Source organism: Heteronotia binoei, chromosome 10 (genome assembly GCF_032191835.1).
Source record: "Heteronotia binoei isolate CCM8104 ecotype False Entrance Well chromosome 10, APGP_CSIRO_Hbin_v1, whole genome shotgun sequence".
Lineage (NCBI taxonomy): Eukaryota > Metazoa > Chordata > Lepidosauria > Squamata > Gekkonidae > Heteronotia > Heteronotia binoei.
In genome coordinates this window covers 1546430-1568645 of record NC_083232.1, presented here as the reverse complement: position 1 = coordinate 1568645, position 22216 = coordinate 1546430, and the positions used below count along the sequence as shown (strand labels likewise).

General features: G+C 53.1%; 1 protein-coding gene across 1 annotated transcript; it reads left to right on the top strand.

Annotated features, from left to right (window-relative positions):
• Window positions 1–3412: 3412 nt before the first annotated feature.
• LOC132578253 (zinc finger protein OZF-like) lies at window positions 3413–20885 on the top strand. Its single transcript, XM_060248170.1, has 4 exons — window positions 3413–3542; window positions 15368–15488; window positions 15724–15837; window positions 18707–20885. The coding sequence occupies exons 1-4, from the start codon at window positions 3519–3521 to the stop codon at window positions 20047–20049; spliced, it is 1602 nt and encodes a 533-aa protein (XP_060104153.1). The 5' UTR covers window positions 3413–3518; the 3' UTR covers window positions 20050–20885.
• Window positions 20886–22216: the final 1331 nt, after the last annotated feature.

The following is a 22216-nucleotide window of genomic DNA, read 5'->3' as shown; positions in this document are numbered from 1 at the left end:
CCCATCCAGTCCAACACTCTGAGTCACATAAGAACATAAGAGAAGCCATGTTGGATTAGGCCATTGGCCCCTCCAGTCCAACACTCTGTGTCACATAAGAACATAAGAGAAGCCCTGTTGGATCAGGCCAGTGGCCCATCCAGTCCAACACTCTGAGTCACATAAGAACATAAGAGAAGCCATGTTGGATCAGGCCATTGGCCCATCCAGTCCAACACTCTGTGTCACATTGGAACATAAGAGAAGCCATGTTGGATTAGGCCAATGGCCCATCAGTGCCATCAGGAAATCCATCAGTGGGGCCAGGACACTAGAAGCCCTTCTGCTGTTGCCTCCCCTCCCAAGCACCCAGAATATAGAGCATCACTTGCCCCAGGCAAAGAGTTCCAGCAATACGCTGTGGCTAATAGCCACTGATGGACCTCTGCTCCAGATGCTTATCCAATCCCCTCTTGAAGCTGGCTATGCTTGTAGCCGCCACCACCTCCTGTGGCAGTGAATTCCACATGTTAATCACCCTTTGGGTGAAGAAGGACTTCCTTTTATCCGTTCTAACCCAACTGCTCAGCAATTTCATCGAATGCCCACAAGTTCTTGTATTGTGAGAAAGGGAGAAAAGGACTTCTTTCTCTACTTTCTCATGCAGAATCTTGTCAACCTCCATCATGTCACCCCGCAGTCGACGTTTCTCCAAGCTAAAGAGTCCCACCCGTCGTGTGGTGGGCAGCGTTGCCTAGGCCTTGCAAAGGGAGTGATGGCTCCTTTGCTTGAGTCCGTCCATCTCCTGCGGGGCCTTTTCCTTGTCTGCTCCAGAATCTCATGTAGGGTTGCCAACCTCCAGATGGGGCCTGGAGAACCCCAGCTGGCAGAGATCAGCTCCCCTGGAAAAAACGGCCGCTTTGATGGGGGGGGGGAGGGGACTAGGGTTGCCAAGTCCAATTCAAGAAATATCTGGGGACTTTGGGAGTAGAGCCAGGAGACATTAGCGGTGGAGCCAAGATCAAGGCTGTGAAAAGGATAATTGAACTCCAAAGGGAGTTCTGGCCATCACATTTAAAGGGACGGCACACCTTTTCAATTCCTTCCTTCCATAGGAAATAATGAAGGATAGGGGCACCTTCTTTTGGGGCTCATAGACTTGGACCCCCTGGTCCAATCTTTTTGAAACTTGGGGGGTATTTTGGGGAGAGGCACTAGATGCTATACTGAAAATTTGGTGCCTCTATCTCAATAATTAATACAGTAGATGAACTTGGGGCACCGAGCACGTCTTCTGGTTCAATTCTGGACTCCTTCAGTCCACTCACTCTGGAGGAAGTCGACAGGATCCTTGCAGCTGTACGCCCTACGACCTGTAGGTTAGATCCGTGCCCGTCTTGGCTTATAAAGGCTAGCCAAACGTGGCTACGTGAACCACTACAGGACATTATCAACAGGTCCCTGACTGAAGGGATCTTTCCCACACCTCTTAAAGAGGCAGTGGTCCGTCCCCTCTTAAAAAAACCATCAGCAGACCCGGCCACATTGGTGAACTATCAGCCGGTGTCAAACCTTCCCTTTCTGGGTAAGGTCATAGAGCAGGCGGTGGCGACTCAGCTGCAGGGATTCCTGGAGGACACTTCCGCACTGGATCCATTCCAGTCCGGCTTCCGGCCAGGTCACGGGACGGAGACAGTTCTGGTCGCTCTCATGGATGATCTTATGCGACATCTGGATCAGGGCGGCTCTGCAGTGCTGTTGTTATTAGACCCATCAGCCGCTTTTGATACGGTTGACCATCAGCTACTGACTAGCCGCCTTACCGATGTGGGGATTCAGGGATCTGCCTTACAGTGGCTGACTTCCTTTCTCCAAGATCGGGGACAAAGGGTGGTGATAGGGGAGGAAGCATCCCAGAGGCACTCTCTTAGTTGCGGGGTGCCTCAGGGAGCGGTCCTATCCCCGATGCTATTTAATATCTATATGCGCCCCCTTGCCCAGATTGTCAGGAGGTATGGACTGGGTTGCCATCAATATGCGGATGACACCCAGCTCTACCTATTGATGGGTGGCCAGTCTGACTGTACCCTGGAAAATCTAGACCTGGCATTACAAGCCGTGGCCTCTTGGCTCAGACTGAGTCGGCTGAAATTGAATCCGACGAAGACGGAGGTTCTCCACCTGGGTCGGGGCGGTCTGGGGAGAGAGATCCAGCTGCCGGCCCTTGACGGGGTACCACTGATACCGGTCCCTAAGGTCAAGAGCTTAGGCGTGCTCCTTGAGTCCTCCCTTACAATGGAGGCTCAGGTGGCAGCCACCGTTAGAGCTGCCTTTTTCCATCTTTGGCAAGCGCGGCAGCTGGCCCCTTACCTGGAGCGCAACGACTTAGCGACGGTAATCCATGCTACGGTCACCTCAAGAATAGATCACTGTAATGCTCTCTACATGGGGCTACCCTTGACGCTAACCCGGAGACTACAACTAGTGCAGAACGCTGCGACACGGCTGTTAATGGGACTATCGCGACGGGAGCACATTTGGCCAGTGCTGAGAGAGCTTTAACCTTTAAAGCCCTTTATGGTCAGGGACCTGCCTATCTACGGGACCGCCTTTCCCCATATATCCCCCAGAGAGCACTGCGATCAGGGACAAAAAATCTGCTGTCTGCCCCTGGCCCAAAAGAATCCAAGTTATGCATAACGAGATCCAGGGCTTTTTCGGTGGCAGCACCAGAACTTTGGAACACCCTCCCAGAAGCTATAAGGGCCCTGCGGGATTTATCGGCGTTCCGCAGGGCCTGTAAGACTGAACTGTTTAAACAGGCTTTTGTGGTTGATTGAAAAGGGGCTGCCACCGGACATCCTACAGAATGCTGGTGATCATAGTCAAAAGTCAATACCGCCTATATTGGACTGAAACAGCGCTAATAGTTTTAAAATTGATAAGTAAATTATGGTTTTATATGTTTTATTGAATTGATTGTTTTTATGATGTTGTAAGCCGCCCTGAGTCCGCTTGCGGAGAGGGCGGGATATAAATGTAAAGTAATAAATAAATAAATAAAAAACAGCCCCCCCAGAGCCCCATATACCCGCAGATCAATTCTCCATGATTTTCTATGGGAATAAATCCCCATAGGGGATAATAAGAGTTCCCAGCAGACATTTCCCTCCCCTCCCCCCCCCCTGCTTTCTGACGACCCTGAAGCGGGGGAGGGTCTCCAAACCGGGGGATCCCCTGCCCCCACCTGGGGATTGGCAACCCTGGCCTCCTCCTCCTCCTCCTGGCCCCTTTCCCATCGGCGAGGCTGAGCAGGGGCGGGGAATCGAACCCGCAGCCTCCTGCGCGGGGCAGGCGGGAGGGGGAGGCACTTCCCCAGCGCCCCTGCGCCGGACTACATTTCCCAGCATGCCGGGGGCGGCGGGACGCGCCTGCGCTCTCTGTGCTGGGTCTCCGGGCATCGCCGCGTCCTCGCGAGCCGCCGCAGCTGCAGCAGGAGAAGCAGGAGCGGCAGGAGCGGCATTGTCCGGCGGGACGCCATGGCTGCGGGGGCGCCTGGCCAGGTAAGCGCCGGGGGGTGGCGAGAGTGCCTCTGAGCATGCCTGGCCCGGCCCCCCCCCAGCCCCGGGTGGGCTTGCACTGCGGACGGGGGGGGGAGCCCCAGAGGGCGGGCCAGGCGGGAGGGGGCTGCCCTGCACAGACCTGCAGGGAAAGGAGAGGAGGGGAGAGGAGAGGCCCCCTGTGCAAGCACCAGTCGTTTCCCACTCTGGGGGGACGCTGCTTTCACAACGGTTTCAAGGCAGACTTTTTATGGGGTGCTTTGCCACTGCCTTCCCCAGGCATCTGCACTTTCTCCCCAGCAAGCTTTTTTACTGACCTCGAAGAACTTGGGGGGGGGGGACGCAGTAGGAGGGCTTCTAGTGTCCTGGCCCCACTGATGGACCTCCTGATGGCCCCTGGGTCTTTTGGCCACTGTGTGACCAAGAGTGTTGGGCTGGGTGGGCCACTGGCCTGATCCAACAGGGCTTCTCTTATGTGACACAGAGTGTTGGACTGGGTGGGTCACTGGCCTGATCCAACATGGCTTCTCTTATGTTCTTATGTGACACAGAGTGTTGGACTGGATGGGCCACTGGCCTGATCCAACATGGCTTCTCTTATGTCTGAGGCAGTGATGCTCTGTATTCTTGGTGCTTCGGGGGGGACACAGTGGGAGGGCTTCTAGTGTCCTGGCCCCACTGATGGACCTCCAGATGGCGCCTGTTTTTTGGCCACTGTGTGACACAGAGTGTTGGACTGGATGGGCCATTGGCCTGATCCAACATGGCTTCTCTTATGTTCTTATGTGACACAGAGTGTTGGACTGGGTGAGTCACTGGCCTGATCCAACATGGCTTCTCTTATGTTCTTATGTCTGGGGCAGTGATGCTCTGTATTCTGGGTGCTTGCGGGGGGGGGCACAGTGGGAAGGCTTCTAGTGTCCTGGCCCCACTGATGGACCTCCTGATGGCGCCTGTTTTTTGGCCACTGTGTGACACAGAGTGTTGGACTGGATGGGCCATTGGCCTGATCCAACATGGCTGCCCACTAGCCAGCATCTCCCACTGGCACATCCACACCAGTGTTCTTTGCATGGTCTGCAGGGGCAGAGGGCCTGGATCTGGCCGGAGCTCAGAAGCTCAGCGGGGTCAGCCCTGGTCAGTATTTAGCCGGGATACCTCTGCACAGGACCAAGCAACGGCCTGCAAATGTCTGGCCTTGAAAGCCCCGCAGGGTCGCCATAAGGCAGCCGCAACTTCTTGCCACCGCCGTGGGAGCAGGCTTTCTGGGGCATTGTCCTCACAAGGCCCAGCTGCTCCCTGCCCCTACAACAGCCCTGCCCGGTGGGCTAAGAGAGAGAGTGGCTGGCCCAGAGTTCCCCAGCAGGGTTCGTGGGATGTGATGATCCCGTCCCAAGTTGGAGACACAGTGCCTGCTGCCCTGCAATGGCATGAGCCTCTGGGGGTGCCTGAGTCCCAGCCAGCTATGAGGGGAACTGAGGAGTCGTGTGGGACTAGCAGGAGGCAAAAAGCACTTTGAGACAGTAGCAGGCCCTCCGGGGAGAAAGTTCACCCCCACTTACAACAAAAAGACTTTTTGCTGAGCTAGCTTAGCCTGACTGCCTCTTTCTGGGACCCCCCCCCCCCCATCTGTCTTGGCGGAATGGTCGCTGTGCTGTCTGGACTGATCCTACTTGTCTTCTCCCCTGCATGTCTTGATGGTGGGGTACCACTGCTCTGGTTCAGGCAGTCAGCTGCATTCAAAACGCCATGTCTGGATGCGTTCCAGTTGCCATTTTTCTCCAGGTTGTGTTTTCAGAAAATGCATGCGACTGAGGATCTCGAAGTGGCATTTCCCCCTGGGACTTGGCTGTCACGCAGGGTCACGTTGAAATGGGGCCGCAGCCCACACAGGGTGTTGAGGCAGACGATGACTTCGCTTGGGCAGTGGCTGAATTTCAGCGTGAACCTGTGTGAGCGCCAAGTCCCACAGGAAAATGCCTTTGCCTTGGGCAGCATCATGGCTAGGTGGACGTGACAAAGGTCTCTTTCTCCCAGGATCCAGTTTGGTCTAAGCAGTTCAGGATGCTTCATAAGCATGAACCTGCCTTCTACTGGATCAGACTGTCTGTCCATCAAAGTCTGTCCTGTCTGTTCCGACTGGCAGCGGCTCTTCAGGGACTCCGGCAGAGAAAGGTCTTCCACATCAACTTCTGCCTGGTCCTTAAGCGGAGATGCCGGGGATTGAACCTGGGACCTTCTGCAGACCGAGCAAATGCTCCCCCACTGAGCCATGGACCCTCCTTGCTTGAGGAGGTACCTCCAAGCCAAAGGTCTAGGATAAAATACTGCCTCATCCCTTGAGGAAGGGAGCTTTGACCCTCGGAAGCTTGTACCCCTGAAAGTCTTTTTGTTGAACTCTGGGGTGCTCCTGATCTTGTATCTAGTTGCTTTCCTTCATGGTAGCTGGTGAGAGGTCTGGCAACTAAGTCCTATGAAGAAAGGTTGAAGGAGCTGGGGATGTTTAGCCTGGAGAGGAGGCAGCTGAGAGGTGATATGATCACCATCTTCAAGGACTTGAAGGGCTGTCCTAGAGAGGATGGGGTGGAATTGTTTTCTGTGGCCCCGGAAGGTAGGACCAGAACCAATGGGTTGAAATTAAATCAAGAGTTTCCGGCTCAACATCAGGAAGAACTTCCTGACTGTTAGAGCGGTTCTTCAGTGGAACAGGCTTCCTCGGGAGGTGGTGGGCTCTCCTACCTTGGAGGTTTGTAAACAGAGGCTAGATGGCCATCTGACAGCAAGGAAGATCCTGTGGATTTAGGGGGAGGTATCTGTGAGTTCCTTACATTGTGCAGGGGGTTGGACTAGATGACCCTGGAGTCCCTTCCAACTCTATGATTCTGTTTTCTTGGTTTGCAGCTGCTGGAAATGCCGCTGGGTCAGAGCAGCCTGTTCTTTCCATATCGGCCTGTGCCCAGCTTGCTGATTGTAAACTTTTGGATGCTGCTGTATCAGCAGGCTAGAACCTTTCAGTACACACTAGCCTGAGCTTGTTAGAGCTTGGAAGTTAAGCCGGGTTGGCCACGGTTCGTAGTTGGGTGGGAGACCACCAAGTAAGACCAGAGGCAGGCCATGGCAAGCCCCCTCTGTTTGTCTTTCACCTTACATATGAACATATGAAGCTGCCTTCTACTGAATCAGACCCTCTTTGGTCCATCAAAGTCAGTCTTGTCTACTCAGACTGGCAGCGGCTCCCAGGGTCTCAAGCTGAGGTTTTTCATGCCTATTTGCCTGGACCCTTTTTAGTTGGAGATGCCAGGGATTGAACCTGGGACTTTCTGCTTACCAAGCAGATGCTCCACCACTGAGCCACCATCCCTCCCTAAAGTCAGTATTGTCCACTCAGACTGACAGCGGCTCTCCAGGGTCTCAAGCTGAGGTTTTTCACGCCTACTTGCCTGGACCCTTTTTAGCTGGAGATGCCAAGGATTGAACCTGGGACCTTCTGCTTACCAAGCAGATGCTCTACCACTGAGCCACCGTCCCTCCCTTAGAGTTGCCTTCGTTCCTTATGAACACATGATGCTGTCTTCTACTGAATCAGACCCCGCCCCCCCGGGTCCATCAAAGTCAGTATTGTCTACTCAGACTGGCAGCGGCTCTCCAGGGTCTCAAGCGGAGGTTTTTCATGCCAACTTGCCTGGACCCTTTTTAGTTGGAGATGCCGGGGATTGAACCTGGGTCCTCCTGCTTACCAAGCAGATGCTCTACCACTGAGCCACTGTCCCTCCCTTGAAAGCCCCACAAGGGGTCCTCGTGAGTCATGACCCTGCCTCTTGCTTTGAAAATCCTACGAAGTGGTCATACGTCCACTTTGACTTGGTGGCACTGTTGAGCCTTGGATCTGTGGAATGCACAATGGTATACAGACTGTGCCATGGAAATGGCACTGAATGGGGTGATAAAATTCTGGATTATCCTGTTTTGGTCTTCTTGTGAGAATGGTCCTTCAGGGGAAATGATATGATTACCATCTTCAAGTCCTTGAAGGGCTGTCCTAGAGAGGATGGTGTGGAATTGTTTTCTGTGGCCCCAGAAGGTCGGACCAGAACCAATGGGTTGAAATTAAATCAGAAGAGTTTCTGACTCAACATTAGGAAGAACTTCCTGACCGTTAGAGCAGTTGCTCAGTGGAACAGGCTTCTTCCTTGGGAGGTGGTGGGCTCTCCTTCCTTGGAGGTTTTTAAACAGAGGCTAAATGGCCATCTGACAGCGATGAAGATCCTGTGAATTTAGGGGGAGGTGTTTGTGAGTTTCCTGCATTGTGCAGGGGGTTGGATTAGATGACCCTAGAGGTCCCTTCTAAGTCTTCTATGATTCTAACAGGCTTCCTCCTCAGGAGGTGGTGGGCTCTCCTCCCTTGGAGGTTTTTAAACAGAGGCTAGATGGCCCTCTGACAGCGATGAAGATCCTGTGAATTTAGGGGGAGGTGTTTGTGAGTTTCCTGCATTATGAAGGGGGTTGGACTAGATGACCCTGGAGGTACCTTCCAACTCTATGATTCTATGACATCTCCCACATCACTCTGCGGCTTGAAGTCAAGTCCAAAATCAACACTTATCGTACTCACAGACAAAGTGGGACTGAAAGGAGCAAGACCTTTGAATGGTGGGGATGGGCCAAGGGAGAAACTGAGCAAGTGGGGGGGTTATATTGGGCCCCTCCATGCTGTGAGTGCTCCATTGAATTCACGAACTTCCCTCTTGCCAAGGCAGCTGTGGAGGAACGACCTTGGGCTGGCTTTGCTTTGGCCAGCGCAACGTCAAAAGACCCTTCCAGATGATACCTGTGACTGATGAGGAAGGGAGGGCAGCGTCATCTGAAAGGCCAGCCTGAGCTCTCTCTGACCTGGCAAATCTGGGGCAAATCTGGATTAAGACGAAAGCTCTGCAGCTCCTCCCTGGGAGCCAGTCATTTAACTGGAACGGGGAATGAGACGGTTCTAGCATCCAGGTTCTTTGAAATGCCCAGTCGTGGACCTGCAGGGTCGCTTCCGTTTGTCCCGGTGTCCGCGGCAGAGCAGCCGAAGGTGTGCAGAAATCCTGCTGAGCAAAACAGAGGCATTTAATTACAGTCTCAAAGAAGGCGTTGAGAACATGCGATCAGTGGAGAGATAACGGCGGGCGCAGAACCCATCTGCATTTCAGTCTCTCCGGTTCAAAGGAAAGCCATTATGGAATTCTTTATAGATGGTATCTCAGGCTTTTAATTTAGGATTTGGGACCGTTATCTCTGATCAGCGCTTCCAGCGCAGGCAGGCTGCAGCAGAAAGCACAACACTTCCCGAAATTCTGTTTTCTGCGTGACCCATCATTGGCTGAGGTAGGATTATCTCTCAATCCTGCACTCTAAAAACCGGGCTCAGATGCTTGGAATTACTTACTTCATTCATTTATATCTTGCTTTTCTTGCCGGAGGGGGCCCAAAGTGTCTTCTGTCCTCCATTTGATCCTCACAACAACCCTGTAAGGTAGGGGAGGCTGAGGGAGTGTGACTGGACCAAAGTCGCCCAGCGGGCTTCCATGGCTCAACTGAGGATTTGAACCTGTGTCTTCCAGGTGCTAATCCCACACTGAGAGGTAATAGGATCACCATCTACAAGTACTTGAAAGACTTTCATATAGAGGATGGTGTGGAATTGTTTTCTGTGGCCCCGAAAGGCAGGACCAGAACCAGTGGGTTGAAATTAAATCAAAAGAGTTTCTGGCTCAACATTCGGAAGAACTTCCTGACCGTTAGAGCGGTTCCTCAGTGGAGCAGGCTTCCTCCTCGGGAGGTGGTGGGCTCTCCTTCCTTGGAGGTTTTTAAACAGAGGCTAGATGGCCCTCTGACAGCAATGAAGATCCTGTGAATTTAGGGGGAGGTGTTTGTGGGTTTCCTGCATTGTGCAGGGGGCTGGACTAGATGACCCTGGAGGTCCCTTCCAACTCTAGGATTCCCTTTTTAAAAAATAAAGATAAAAATATTTAAAAGAAAAATTCAGAAGCAGATTTCAGCAGAGGGGTGTCGAACTCATTTGTTATGAGGGTCAGATCTGACATAAATGAAAACTTGTCGGGCTGGGCCGTGTGTGTCATAAAATGTAATGTCAGGTAGTGGAGATATAAACTTTATAAAGGACACACACAAACAACCACCCCACTTCCTCCCCAAGTGAGGAGCCTTAGCCAATGGGGAAAATAGAGGCATTGCCTCTGTAGCTCCTGTGCGATTGAGCAAGCCTGGCAAAGCAAGCTGTGTTGCAGAAGGAAGCAAGAGAGAGGGAGAAGGAAGCAGACTTGCTCACAGGCCTGATCTGGCCCATGGGCCAAACGTTTGACACCCCTGCTTCAGCACAACACCATATCAGCAAGCGGAAGAGTAAAGAAAAGTTGGCTTAGAAATGCATCCTCTCTCCCTCTCTTCTACATTCCGTAATGAGGTGGGGCAGGCCCCTGTATCTTAAAGACTTGCCAGGTAGTTCCACTCTTCCCACGCAGGGTAGCTGCCTGCGGCCCTCATGGGCAGCGCAAAATGGCAGCCACCAGCTCCAGCCCGGTCCTGAGAGCTCCTTCAGCAGAAGCAGCACCCCAGACAAAAGACCTTGCTTCTGAGCATAGCACCGTGCTGCCTCTAGATGACCGGAAGAGGAGACAACCCTTGGAAAGAGGAGGGGTGGTTAATTTGTTGACAGAAGTAGCAGTGATGTGCCAGTAAAGGGCTCAGGACTTCCAACAGGTGGGTTTTAAGAGTGAGCTTAGAATCATAGAGTTGGAAGGGACCTCCAGGGTCATCTAGTCCAACCCCCTGCACAATGCAGGAAACTCACAAACACCTCCCCCTAAATTCACAGGATCTTCATCGCTGTCAGATGGCCATCTAGCCTCTGTTTAAAAACCTCCAAGGAAGGAGAGCCCACCACCTCCCGAGGAAGCCTGTTCCACTGAGGAACCGCTCTAAACTCATGAACACCTCCCCCCAAATTCACAGGATCTTCATTGCTGTCAGATGGCCATCTAGCCTCTGTTTAAAAACCTCCACTGAGGAACTGCTGTAACGGTCAGGAAGTTCTTCCTAATGTTGAGCCGGAAACTCTTTTGATTTAATTTAATAACCTAGGACCTTGGTTCTGGTCCTACCTTCTGGGGCCACAGAAAACAATTCCACACCATCCTCTATAGGACAGCCCTTCAAGGACTTGAAGATGGTGATCCTATCACCTCTCAGCCGCCTCCTCTCCAGGCTAAACATCCCCAGCTCCTTCAGCCTTTCCTCATAGGACTTGGTCTCCAGACCCCTCACCCGCTTCATTGCCTCCCTCTGAACCTGTTGTAGAGCTTGACTGTGATGATATTACGTTTATATACATAAGAAAGATGACAGATCCAGGCCATGTCTGTTTGCTTCCAGACCAGGTCCTGAGATGGTACAGACAGGATTTGCTTCCTTTATACCTTGCCTGTCTCCTCATTGAGGATCCAAAACAGCTTATAGTGTTCTTCTCCATTTTCTCCTAACCCTGACCGCCTGTGAGGTAGGCTAGGCGGAAGGGTTGGACTGGCCCAGCGGTGACCAAACTTGCTTAACGTAAGAGCCACATAGAAAAAATGTCAGATGTTTGAGAGCCGCAAGACAGGGAGGGAGGGTTGGAAAGAAAGCAACTTCAACTTTGAATGCTTCCTCCAAGCCAGTCAATGTGGCAGTGGGGGCTTCAAGAGCCACACAATGTGTGTGAAAGAGCCACATGTGGCTCCCAAGACGCAGTTCGGTGTAGTGGTTAAGTGTGCGGACTCTTATCTGGGACAACTGGGTTTGATTCCCCATTCCTCCACTTGCACCTGCTGGAGTGGCCTCGGGTCAGTCATAGCTCTAATAGAGAGCCAGTTGGGTGTAGTGGTTAAGTGTGCGGACTCTTATCTGGGAGAACTGGGTTTGATTCCCCACTCCTCTACTTGCACCTGCTGGAATGGCCTTTGTCAGCCATAGCTCTGGCAGAGGTTGTCCTTGAAAGGGCAGCTGCTGTGAGAGTCCTCTCAGCCCCACCCACCTCACAGGGTGTCTGTTGTGGGGGGAGAAGATATAGGAGATTGTAAGCCGCTCTGAGTCTCTGATTCAGGGAGAAGGGTGGGGTATAAATCTGCAATTCTTCTTCTTCTTCAGTTTGGCCACCCCTGGACTGTCCCAAGGTCACCAAGAGAGCTCCCATGCAGAATGGGAATTCGCACCTGGGTCTCCCAGGTCCTAATCCATTACTTTAATCACTCCACTGCACTGTCTCTTCCCACCTTATAGCACCAGGAGAGGTGTGCATTCCATGCACCCTCAGCTGCTCTCATCACAAACATTAACACACATGCACACACACACCCTTGCAAAGCTTTGCGTCACACTGACCCTGACCCGAATGCTAACCAGGGCTGCCCTGAACAAGGTCTTCTTTCCTCAGTTTCAGATTTGGACTCGGGAGCAACCCTAGCTTCCAGAATGAATGCTGGTGCCGGTGTAACCTGTGGGAAGGGCTGCCATAGACAGTGCGTGCCCAAGGGAATTGGGTGTGTGCCATCACCACAAATTGTTCCTCACCTTGTGTGATTAGGGAATGCGGGCACATGTGCCTGCAGCGCTGCTTTGTTCAGAGATGGAGTCTCTAGCCTTCTTGTGATTTATGGCCGTTTTAAAGCTGAGTGGAAAGCCTGGCCCAACAACCTTCGGGAAAGCCGCCTCTGCGCCTGCAGTCCTTGTTCTTGCAGCAGGGGACAGATGAGAACATAAGAGAAGCCCTGTTGGATCAGGCCAGTGGCCCCTCCAGTCCAACACTCTGTGTCACATAAGGACATAAGAGAAGCCCTGTTGGACCAGGCCAGTGGCCCATCCAGTCCAACACTGTGTCACATAAGAACATAAGAGAAGCCCCGTTGGATCAGGCCAATGGCCCCTCCAGTCCAACACTTGGTGTCACAGAAGAACATAAGAGAAGCCCTGTTGGATCAGGCCAGTGGCCCATCCAGTCCAACACTCTGTGTCACGAACATAAGAGAAGCCCTGTTGGATCAGGCCAGTGGCCCCTCCAGTCCAACACTCTGTGTCACGAACATAAGAGAAGCCCTGTTGGATCAGGCCAGTGGCCCCTCCAGTCCAACACTCTGTGTCACGAACATAAGAGAAGCCCTGTTGGATCAGGCCAGTGGCCCCTCCAGTCCAACACTCTGTGTCACATAAGGACATAAGAGAAGCCCTGTTGGACCAGGCCAGTGGCCCCTCCAGTCCAACACTCTGTGTCACATAAGGACATAAGAGAAGCCCTGTTGGATCAGGCCAGTGGCCCATCCAGTCCAACACTCTGTGTCACGAACATAAGAGAAGCCCTGTTGGATCAGGCCAGTGGCCCCTCCAGTCCAACACTCTGTGTCACGAACATAAGAGAAGCCCTGTTGGATCAGGCCAGTGGCCCCTCCAGTCCAACACTCTGTGTCACATAAGGACATAAGAGAAGCCCTGTTGGACCAGGCCAGTGGCCCCTCCAGTCCAACACTCTGTGTCACATAAGGACATAAGAGAAGCCCTGTTGGACCAGGCCAGTGGCCCATCCAGTCCAACACTCTGTGTCACATAAGAACATAAGAGAAGCCCTGTTGGATCAGGCCAGTGGCCCATCCAGTCCAACACTCTGTGTCACGAACATAAGAGAAGCCCTGTTGGATCAGGCCAGTGGCCCCTCCAGTCCAACACTCTGTGTCACGAACATAAGAGAAGCCCTGTTGGATCAGGCCAGTGGCCCATCCAGTCCAACACTGTGTCACATAAGAACAGAAGAGAAGCCCTGTTGGATCAGGCCAATGGCCCCTCCAGTCCAACACTTGGTGTCACAGAAGAACATAAGAGAAGCCCTGTTGGATCAGGCCAGTGGCCCATCCAGTCCAACACTCTGTGTCACGAACATAAGAGAAGCCCTGTTGGATCAGGCCAGTGGCCCATCCAGTCCAACACTGTGTCACATAAGAACAGAAGAGAAGCCCTGTTGGATCAGGCCAATGGCCCCTCCAGTCCAACACTTGGTGTCACAGAAGAACATAAGAGAAGCCATGTTGGATCAGGCCAATGGCCCCTCCAGTCCAACACCCTGTGTCACACAGTGGCCAAAAAAGCCCAGGTGCCATCAGGAGGTCCACCAGTGGGGCCAAGACACTAGAAGCCCTCCCAATGTGACCCCCCCCCCAAGCAGGACACTAGAAGCCCTCCCACTGTGTGCCCCCCCCCAGGCACCAAGAAATAGAGCATCACTGCCCCAGACAGAGTTCCAACAATATGCTGTGGCTAATAGCCACTGATGGACCTCTGCTCCAGGTGTTTATCCCTTCTTTAAGCTGTCTGTGCTTGTAGCTGCTTCCACCTTCTGTGGCAGCGAATTCCACATGTTAATCACCCTTTGGGTGAAGAAGGACTTCCTTTTATCCGTTTAAACCTGACTGCTCAGCAATTTCATCGAATGCCCACAAGTTCTTGTATTGTGAGAAAGGGAGAAAAGTCCTTTGTTCTCTACCTTCTCCATCCCATGCATAATCTTGTAAACCTCTATCATGTCACCCCTCAGTCGACGTTTCTCCAAGCTAAAGAGCCCCAAGCGTTTTAACCTTTCTTCATAACCTTCCAACCCTTTAATCATCCTAGTTGCCCTTTTCTGGACTTTTTCCAATGCTATATCTTTTTTGAGGTGCGACGACCAGAACTGTACACAGTATTCCAAATGAGGCTACACCATCGATTTATACAGGGACATCATGATGCTGGCTGATTTGTTTTCATTTCCCTTCCTAATAATTCCCAGCATGGCGTTGGCCTTTTTTATTGTAATCGCACAGTCTTGACATTTTCAGTGAGTTCTCTACCACGACCCCAAGATCTCTCTTTTGGTCAGTCTCTGCCAGTTCACACCCCATCAACTTGTATTTGTAGCTGGGATTCTTGGCCCCAATGTGCATTACTTTGCACTTGGCCACATTGAACCGCATCTGCCACGTTGACGCCCACTCACCCAGCCTCAACAGATCCCTTTGGAGTGCCTCACAATCCTCTCTGGTTCTCACCACCCTGAACAATCTAGTGTCATCCGCAAACTTAGCCACTTCACTGCTTGCATATTATTGCTTATTACTTCTTATATTGTGATAGAAATGGGGCAGTAGGCATCAGCCATCGCTCACCTGACTCTTAATGGGAGTGTTCTGTTCTGGTGCTGGGCTGGCTTCGTTGGCCACTAGCCCATGGTGCATTTCTGCTCTGTGAAAAGAGCGCCTTACTTGGCAAATCCTGGCTCTCGGATGCCCTGAAACGCAGCCTGCCCCATCTGTTGGGAATCACTGGGCTCTTTTAGGTGTGGGGCAGGCCCCAGTATCAGCAGACCCTGAGGCTGGGCATCTGCCACCCGCTTGCTTGCCAGCTCTCTGTCTCCTGCACCCTGGGCTGCCTGCCACTAGCAGAGAAGAGGGCGAGGGTGGTGCTGGTCCGGATGGGCACAGGAGCAGTCCTTCCGGCTGGGACCTGAAATGGGCCGGGAGCTACGCTTTGCCTCATTGGGTCCTCCTCAAAGGGCAGCTCTGCCAGGTGGTCTTTGAAGCCCCTCCACATTGCGGTTCCTGGCCAAATCGGGTCTCTGCATGCCCGCTGGTTGACAAAGAAAAGCCACGGCTGGGAACATGAATAGAAACACCAGCATCTTTTAGCTTGGAGCCCCTCTGCAATCCCATAAACAGCACTGTAGGAGGCACCAGGATTGAGAGATATCCCCAAACATTTTCTCGTTGCCACAGGTGATGTTTGAGGACGTGGCGGTGTACTTCTCGACAGCAGAGTGGGCAAGACTGGCAGAATGGGAGCGGGAGCTGTATCGGGCCGTGATGGTGGAGAACTACGAGGCTGTGGCTTCTCTGGGTAAGGGTCTCTTTTGCTGCCTCTTGGGGGCCTGCCAGCTTGGAGAGTCCGGCCCGGGGGTGGCGGGGGGGCACTTCTTTGTGTGCGTAAAAACTCCGAGAGCTTCTTGCAGCACTGCAGTTGACAGGCGGCAATCTCTGCGGCCACGTCTTTTGTAGCAGCAAACTTTGGCTCTGGAACTCGGAGCTCAGGAGCAGGTGTCAGCATTCGCTATTGCTTTCTGTTCTCTCTGCAGGGAACCTGTCCATCAAACCTGAAGTCATCTGTAAGATAGAGCGAGAGGAAGACCCCTGCATAGAAGAGCCCCTGGAACCCCCGAGATGGAAGAGACCCCAGAGCCCCTGGTGGGGTAAGTAGCGAGGTGGGGCGGCATCTAGGCCAAGACTAGAGAAAGTGTTACTGGCAGTCCAGATCATCTCCTTTAGATGCTTTTCATTTGCACTCCCATTTAAAAAAAAAAAAAAGCCTGACGTTTTGGCCGATTTCTAAATGCAGACGTGTCGCCTTTCAGAACAGACGTCAAAAAAGCAGGCCAGGGGCAGCAGGAAATGAATTGGCAGCCCATGGCAGGTTTCCAGCCAAAACAACAGCAGGTGAGAAGAAGAGGAAGATACTGAATTTATATCCCGCCCTTCACTCTCAATCTCAGAGCGGTCACAATCTCCTTTACCTTTCTCCTCTACAACAGACCCGCTGTGAGGTAGGTGAGGCTGAGAGAGCTCTGACAGAAGCTGCCCTTTCAAGGACAACTCCTGCAAGAGCTCTGGCTGACCCAAGGCCATTCCAGCAGGTGCAAGTGGAGGAGTCGGGAATCAAACCCGGTTCTCCCAGATAAGAGTCCATTCACTTCACCACTATGGCTGACCCAAGGCCATTCCAGCAGCTGCAAGTGGAGGAGTGGGGAATCAAACCTGGTTCTCCCAAATAAGAGTCTGTGCACTTAACCACTACACCAGGCTGGGTCTCAGCTTGAGAGCCATCCTAAACATGAGCTCCACCTCAGTTACTGGCCTTCAAAGGGCATCACTCTGCTCGGGAAGGCACTGTAGAGCGGCATCCTCTGTGCAGGGAATCGCATTGTCAACAGATAGCCAATGAGAAGACAGGGTTCCTTCCCCCTTGGCAGGCTTGTGGGCTGATGAAGGGATGCCTCAAAGAGGAGCCAATGCCATCCAGAGAAGCCTGTGCACAGAAGGTGCCTGATGCCAAGTCCGTCCGCCTGGTCTGGTGTCTCTCCTCTGACTGGCAGTAGCTCTCTGAGGCCACTGCCCAAAAAAGCTCTTCCCCAGCTCCTGGTACGTGTCTGGGCAAAGGAGCAGAGCCAGAGCCAGTTGGGTGTAGTGGTTAAGTGTGCGGACTCTTATCTGGGAGAACCGGGTTTGATTCCCCACTCCTTCACTTGCACCTGCTGGAATGGCCTTGGGTCAGCCATAGCTCTAATAGAGAGCCAGTTTGGTGTAGTGGTTAAGTGCACGGACTCTTATCTGGGAGAACCGGGTTTGATTCCCCACTCCTCCACTTGCAGCTGCTGGAATGGCCTTGGGTCAGCTATAGCTCTAATAAAGAGCCAGTTTGGTGTAGTGGTTAAGTGTGCAGAGTCTTATCTGGGAGAACCGGGTTTGATTCCCCACTCCTCCACTTGCAGCTGCTGGAATGGCCTTGGGTCAACCAGAGCTCTCTTATCTGGGAGAACCGGGTTTGATTCCCCACTCCTCCACTTGCACCTGCTGGAATGGCCTTGGATTAGCTATAGCTCTAATAGAGAGCCAGTTTGGTGTAGTGGTTAAGTGTGTGGACTCTTATCTGGGAGAACTGGGTTTGATTCCCCACTCCTCCACTTGCAGCTGCTGGAATGGCCTTGGGTCAGCCATAGCTCTAATAGAGAGCCAGTTTGGTGTAGTGGTTAAGTGTGCAGAGTCTTATCTGGGAGAACCGGGTTTGATTCCCCACTCCTCCACTTGCACCTGCTGGAATGGCCTTGGATTAGCTATAGCTCTAATAGAGAGCCAGTTTGGTGTAGTGGTTAAGTGTGTGGACTCTTATCTGGGAGAACCGGGTTTGATTCCCCACTCCTCCACTTGCAGCTGCTGGAATGGCCTTGGGTCAGCCATAGCTCTAATAGAGAGCCAGTTTGGTGTAGTGGTTAAGTGTGCAGAGTCTTATCTGGGAGAACCGGGTTTGATTCCCCACTCCTCCACTTGCACCTGCTGAAATGGCCTTGGGTCAGCCGTAGCTCTCTCAGAGTTTGTCCTTGAAATGGCAGCTGCTGTGAGAGCCCTCTCAGCCCCACCCACCTCACAGGGTGTCTGTGGGGAGGAAGGGAAAGGAGATTGTGGCCACTCTGAAACTCTGTCCCTGAAAGGGCAGCTTCTGTGAGAGCTCTCTCAGCCCCACCCAGGGTGTCTGTTGTGGGGGAAAATGATAAAGGAGATTGGGAACTGCTCTGAGATTCCGAATGGAGGGTGGTATATAGATCCAATATCTTCTTCTTTTCCTCTTCTTCTGCCAGCTGGGGCTAAGTGAGGCTCATGCCAGTTGGGTGTAGTGGTGAAGTGCGCGGACTCTTATCTGGGAGAACCGGGTTTGATTCCCCACTCCTCCACTTGCACCTGCTGGAATGGCCTTGGATTAGCTATAGCTCTAATAGAGAGCCAGTTGGGTGTAGTGGTTAAGTGTGCGGACTCTTATCTGGGAGAACCGGGTTTGATTTCCCCCTTCTCCACTTGCAGCTGCTGGAATGGCCTTGGGTCAGCCATAGCTCTAATAGAGAGCCAGTTGGGTGTAGTGGTTAAGTCTGCGGACTCTTATCTGGGAGAACTGGGTTTGATTCCCCACTCCTCCACTTGCACCTGCTGGAATGGCCTTGGGTCAGCCAGAGCTCTAATAGAGAGCCAGTTGGGTGTAGTGGTTAAGTGCATGGACTCTTATCTGGGAGAACCGGGTTTGATTCCCCACTCCTCCACTTGCGCCTGCTAGAATGGCCTTGGGTCAGCCATAACTCTCGCTTGTAGGAATTGTCCTTGAAAAGGCAGCTTCTGGGAGAGCTCTCTGAGCTCCACCCCCCTCCCTCACAGGGTGTCTGTTGTGGTGGGGAGGGGAAGGGAAAGGAGATTGTGACCACTCTGAGACTCTTCAGATTTGGAGTGGAGGCAGGGTATAAATCTAATATCTTATCTTATCTTAGCAACAGTGGGAATCTTTCCCTTTCTTCCCAGCAGGAGATGAGATCCGGATAGTGGATGAGGAAGAAGGGGCAGGGGTCGTCCTACAAATCCCAACCCGGCGCAGGAGGAAGAAGAGGAAGCCCTTGACGGGAGTGGAGAAGCCGGTGACCCGGGCGGCAAACGCCAAGAAGGAGGCTGAGCCTCTCCCCCGGGTGACGCTGAAGATGAACCCCCCCAAGTGCCCGGAGTGCGGCAAGAGTTTCCTCAGCAATGTGGCCATGACCATCCACATCCGGACCCACACGGGGGAGCGCCCCTTCAAGTGCCACCTGTGCCCCAAGGCCTTCCCCTCCCAGGGGGACCTCAAACGCCACATCAAGACACACCTGCGCAAGAAGGACGCCCCCGGCGCCAGCTGCCCCCCCAAGGGGAAGAAGTGCCTCACTGCCAAACTGCAGCTCCTGCGCCAGCTGGGGGTCCCCCCCGGGCCCCGCAAGCCCCACACCTGCCCCCAGTGCGGGAAGAGCTTCAGCAAGAAGCAGGACCTCCGCAAGCACCAGGGGACCCACTCGGCCGAGCGGCCCTTCCCCTGCCCCGAGTGCGGGCGCCGTTTCCGGCTGAAGCAGATCCTGGCGGCCCACATGAAGGTCCACGTCGGGGAGAGGCCCTTCGCCTGTGCGCAGTGCGGCAAGCGCTTCCGGCAGAAGCACCACGTGGAGAGCCACCAGCGCGTCCACACGGGCGAGAAGCCCTTCGCCTGCACCACCTGCGGCAAGCGCTACGCCCAGAAGCAGCCGCTCATCAGCCACCTGCGGGTCCACACGGGTGAGCGGCCCTACCTGTGCGGCGAGTGCGGGAAGTCCTTCCGGAACCAGGCCACCCTGACTATCCACTACCGCATGCACACCGGTGAGCGGCCCTACCGCTGCCTCCTCTGCGGCAAGACCTGCAGCCAGCTGCAGCACCTCAAGAGCCACCAGCGCGTCCACCGCGGGGAGCAGCACCTTCTGCAGGCCGGGGACACCAAGGCCCTGGCGCAGAAGAGAGCCCGGGAGATGGCCGAGAAGCCCTTCCCCTGCCCCAGGTGCGAGAAGCGCTTCCGAGATGAGAAGATCATGGAGGTCCACTTGAAAACCCACGAGGACAAGAGGCTGCCAAAATCCGGTGCCTCGGCAGCTCTCGCGGTTCTGGGCCAAAATACACTTCCTTCGGCCCAGCCGCACGTGGCCCAGCCGGAGGCCAAGTCTGTTAGCGGAGGGACAGGGGCGAGGAAGAAGCCTTCTGCTGTGGCGCACCGAGGTGCTGGCCCTGGGAGGAAGTCCGTTGCGTGCAGCGACTGCGGCCGGAAGTTCACACAGGCCAAATATCTCACCCTGCATCGGAGGAGCCACACCTGAGAGGAGCTGCTGTTCTTGGTAGGGAGAATCTCGTGCCTGGCTTTGGAGCTGAGCAGCCTCTGTGGCTGAGAGGAACTTGGCTGGTGACCCTCTTCTGTAACAGAAAACTTCTTGGAAAAGAGCCTTTGAGCCACACCTCGTAGATAGCTAGCTAGATGGATAGACTGACATCTGTCCCAAGAGCAACTTTCCCCCCCTCTCTCGTCCCCCCCCCTTTTTAAAAAAGTCCACATTGAGGAAGATTCCTGTGCAACTTGAAAGCTTGCATCCTGCATAATTGTGCTCTACAGGAGGGTCTTGTTTTGCTGAGGCTGCTGTTTCTAATTTCATGGAGCCATCCTCTGCTGAACTCTGGCTCTTGCAGGGTGCTTGCCCTCCAGGCTGCCGTCCTTCCATTGCCTGCTGCAGAGCCCACCCGGCAGACGTCCTCTTGCCAAACACGGCCCCGTTTCTTCAGCCTCTCAGAGGGAGCCCTGCTGAGCCAAGGACTTTGCATTGAAGACAGACTGCAGGGCGGAGCCCCTGCCCAGGGGTGAGGGGGCACTGCTTTCCCCTGAGGGGTGAGCCCACGCTTGAGGTGACCGTTGGCTCCATCAGCTCAAGGTCCGAGCTCTTTGTAGGATCTCTGAGCAGAGACTGGTCCCAGTTTGCAAATGGCCGCAGTGCATCGTGGCTTCTGGGAGAGGGGGGGGGGGCCTCTGTGAGTTGGAAGAGAGCAGCTGGTTTATTTAATCACTTTTCCAACCCGTCAGTGAATCGACCGCTTGTGTGTGTGTGTGGGGGGGACACAATTGTAAATTTTTGTGCATTCAAGAATCTTGTGGACGTTTATTGTACAGGGATTGAGTAGCCACTCTTTTAATCCATTGGGACTCTCCCGTTTCACGCAAACAAAGTAGCAAAGGGGTGACGAAAAGAAGCCCTCTTCCAAAGTGCACTTAAAGGCTGGGGCTGGTTCCAGTTGACAAAACTGAGCATGCAAATTCTCACACTTAATGACCACAGTTACACATAACCACAGTTAGTGGTGCTGCAAAGATATCCGTGTAAATGTGCATTGCAGATGATTCTTGCTGCTGTTAGCTTTTAACTGTCCTGGTGGTGTGAGCAGAGCAGCAGTAAACCAAGGGAAGGTGGCTTTCACAAAGCAAGGATTTTCTCCGCTGCTTTCATCACTACTGTGAATGCCGAGGCATGTGCACTGATGGCAGAGCTTCTGCACGTGGGAGTTTGGGGTGAATTTTCTTCCACCTTCTTTCAGACTCTTCCCTTCTGCACACGCTCCAGCGTGACTTTGCATCAACTCTCGGGATCATAGCCCTCACAGCTGCCATGGCAACTCCCCCCTTTTTGTTCTTTTCTTCACACGTCCTCAATAGCGCTGGAGTGCTTCCCTTAAAATTTGAAATAGGAAAGTGGCAGTAGATCACTGTAGTGCTTATAGCACCACGTCGACGAACAAATAGCATTCCTGTAGCCATCTTGCAGCTTCCCTTCCCCATTATTTTCAGGAAATTTGAACAAGGGCTGCTCAAACCTTTCGTCTTGTATCTCCACAACAAAAGGAGCTGAGGACTCCTCAAAAACAATTGAGAAGTCAGAGGGAACTGTTTGAAAAGTCCATAGAAAAGTGGTGCCAGATCATTGTAGTGCTGTAGCACAGTAGCAGTGATGAGGGGGTTTTTCTTTTTCGTTTAGACCACAGAAAACCCTCTGGCTGCATAGCAGGCAGGGAAAACTTAGGGGAAATGGTACCTGTAACAGTCTGGCTGTGGGGAAATTTCGTAGCAGGAAAACACACACCATTACTTCTGGACAGTGTGCTCATGTGGCTAGATTGCATTCTTTTGAAGAAAAGGTAGGAATAAAACAGATTAGGAAAGAGCATATTGAGGACAAGGTGAACCTGGAAAGAGGACAGTTTAGAGCACAACGCTGTGCAAATACCTCTCCCTCCCCCCAAAAAACCCACTCTCAAATTTGGAAGCCAAGGTGAGGCAGCAAAAGTCGTCTGGAGGACGTAGCGCAGGATTGCTTCTTATCCATTTTAGTGTTCCAAGAGACCTGCAGCTCTTCCAGATGAGTCGATCCATAATTCTAAACTCTCCTCTGCCATCCTTAAATTCTTTAAGGAGTTTTTGCCAGGTTCTGTCCAGTGGGTGGGGCT

Coding starts and splice junctions, on each gene's coding strand:
- LOC132578253 (XM_060248170.1), top strand. CDS start 3,519: ATGGCTGCGGGGGCGCCTGGCCAG. Junction 15,489..15,723: donor CGAGGCTGTGGCTTCTCTGG/GTAAGGGTCTCT, acceptor TTCTCTCTGCAG/GGAACCTGTCCATCAAACCT. Junction 15,838..18,706: donor ACCCCAGAGCCCCTGGTGGG/GTAAGTAGCGAG, acceptor TCTTCCCAGCAG/GAGATGAGATCCGGATAGTG.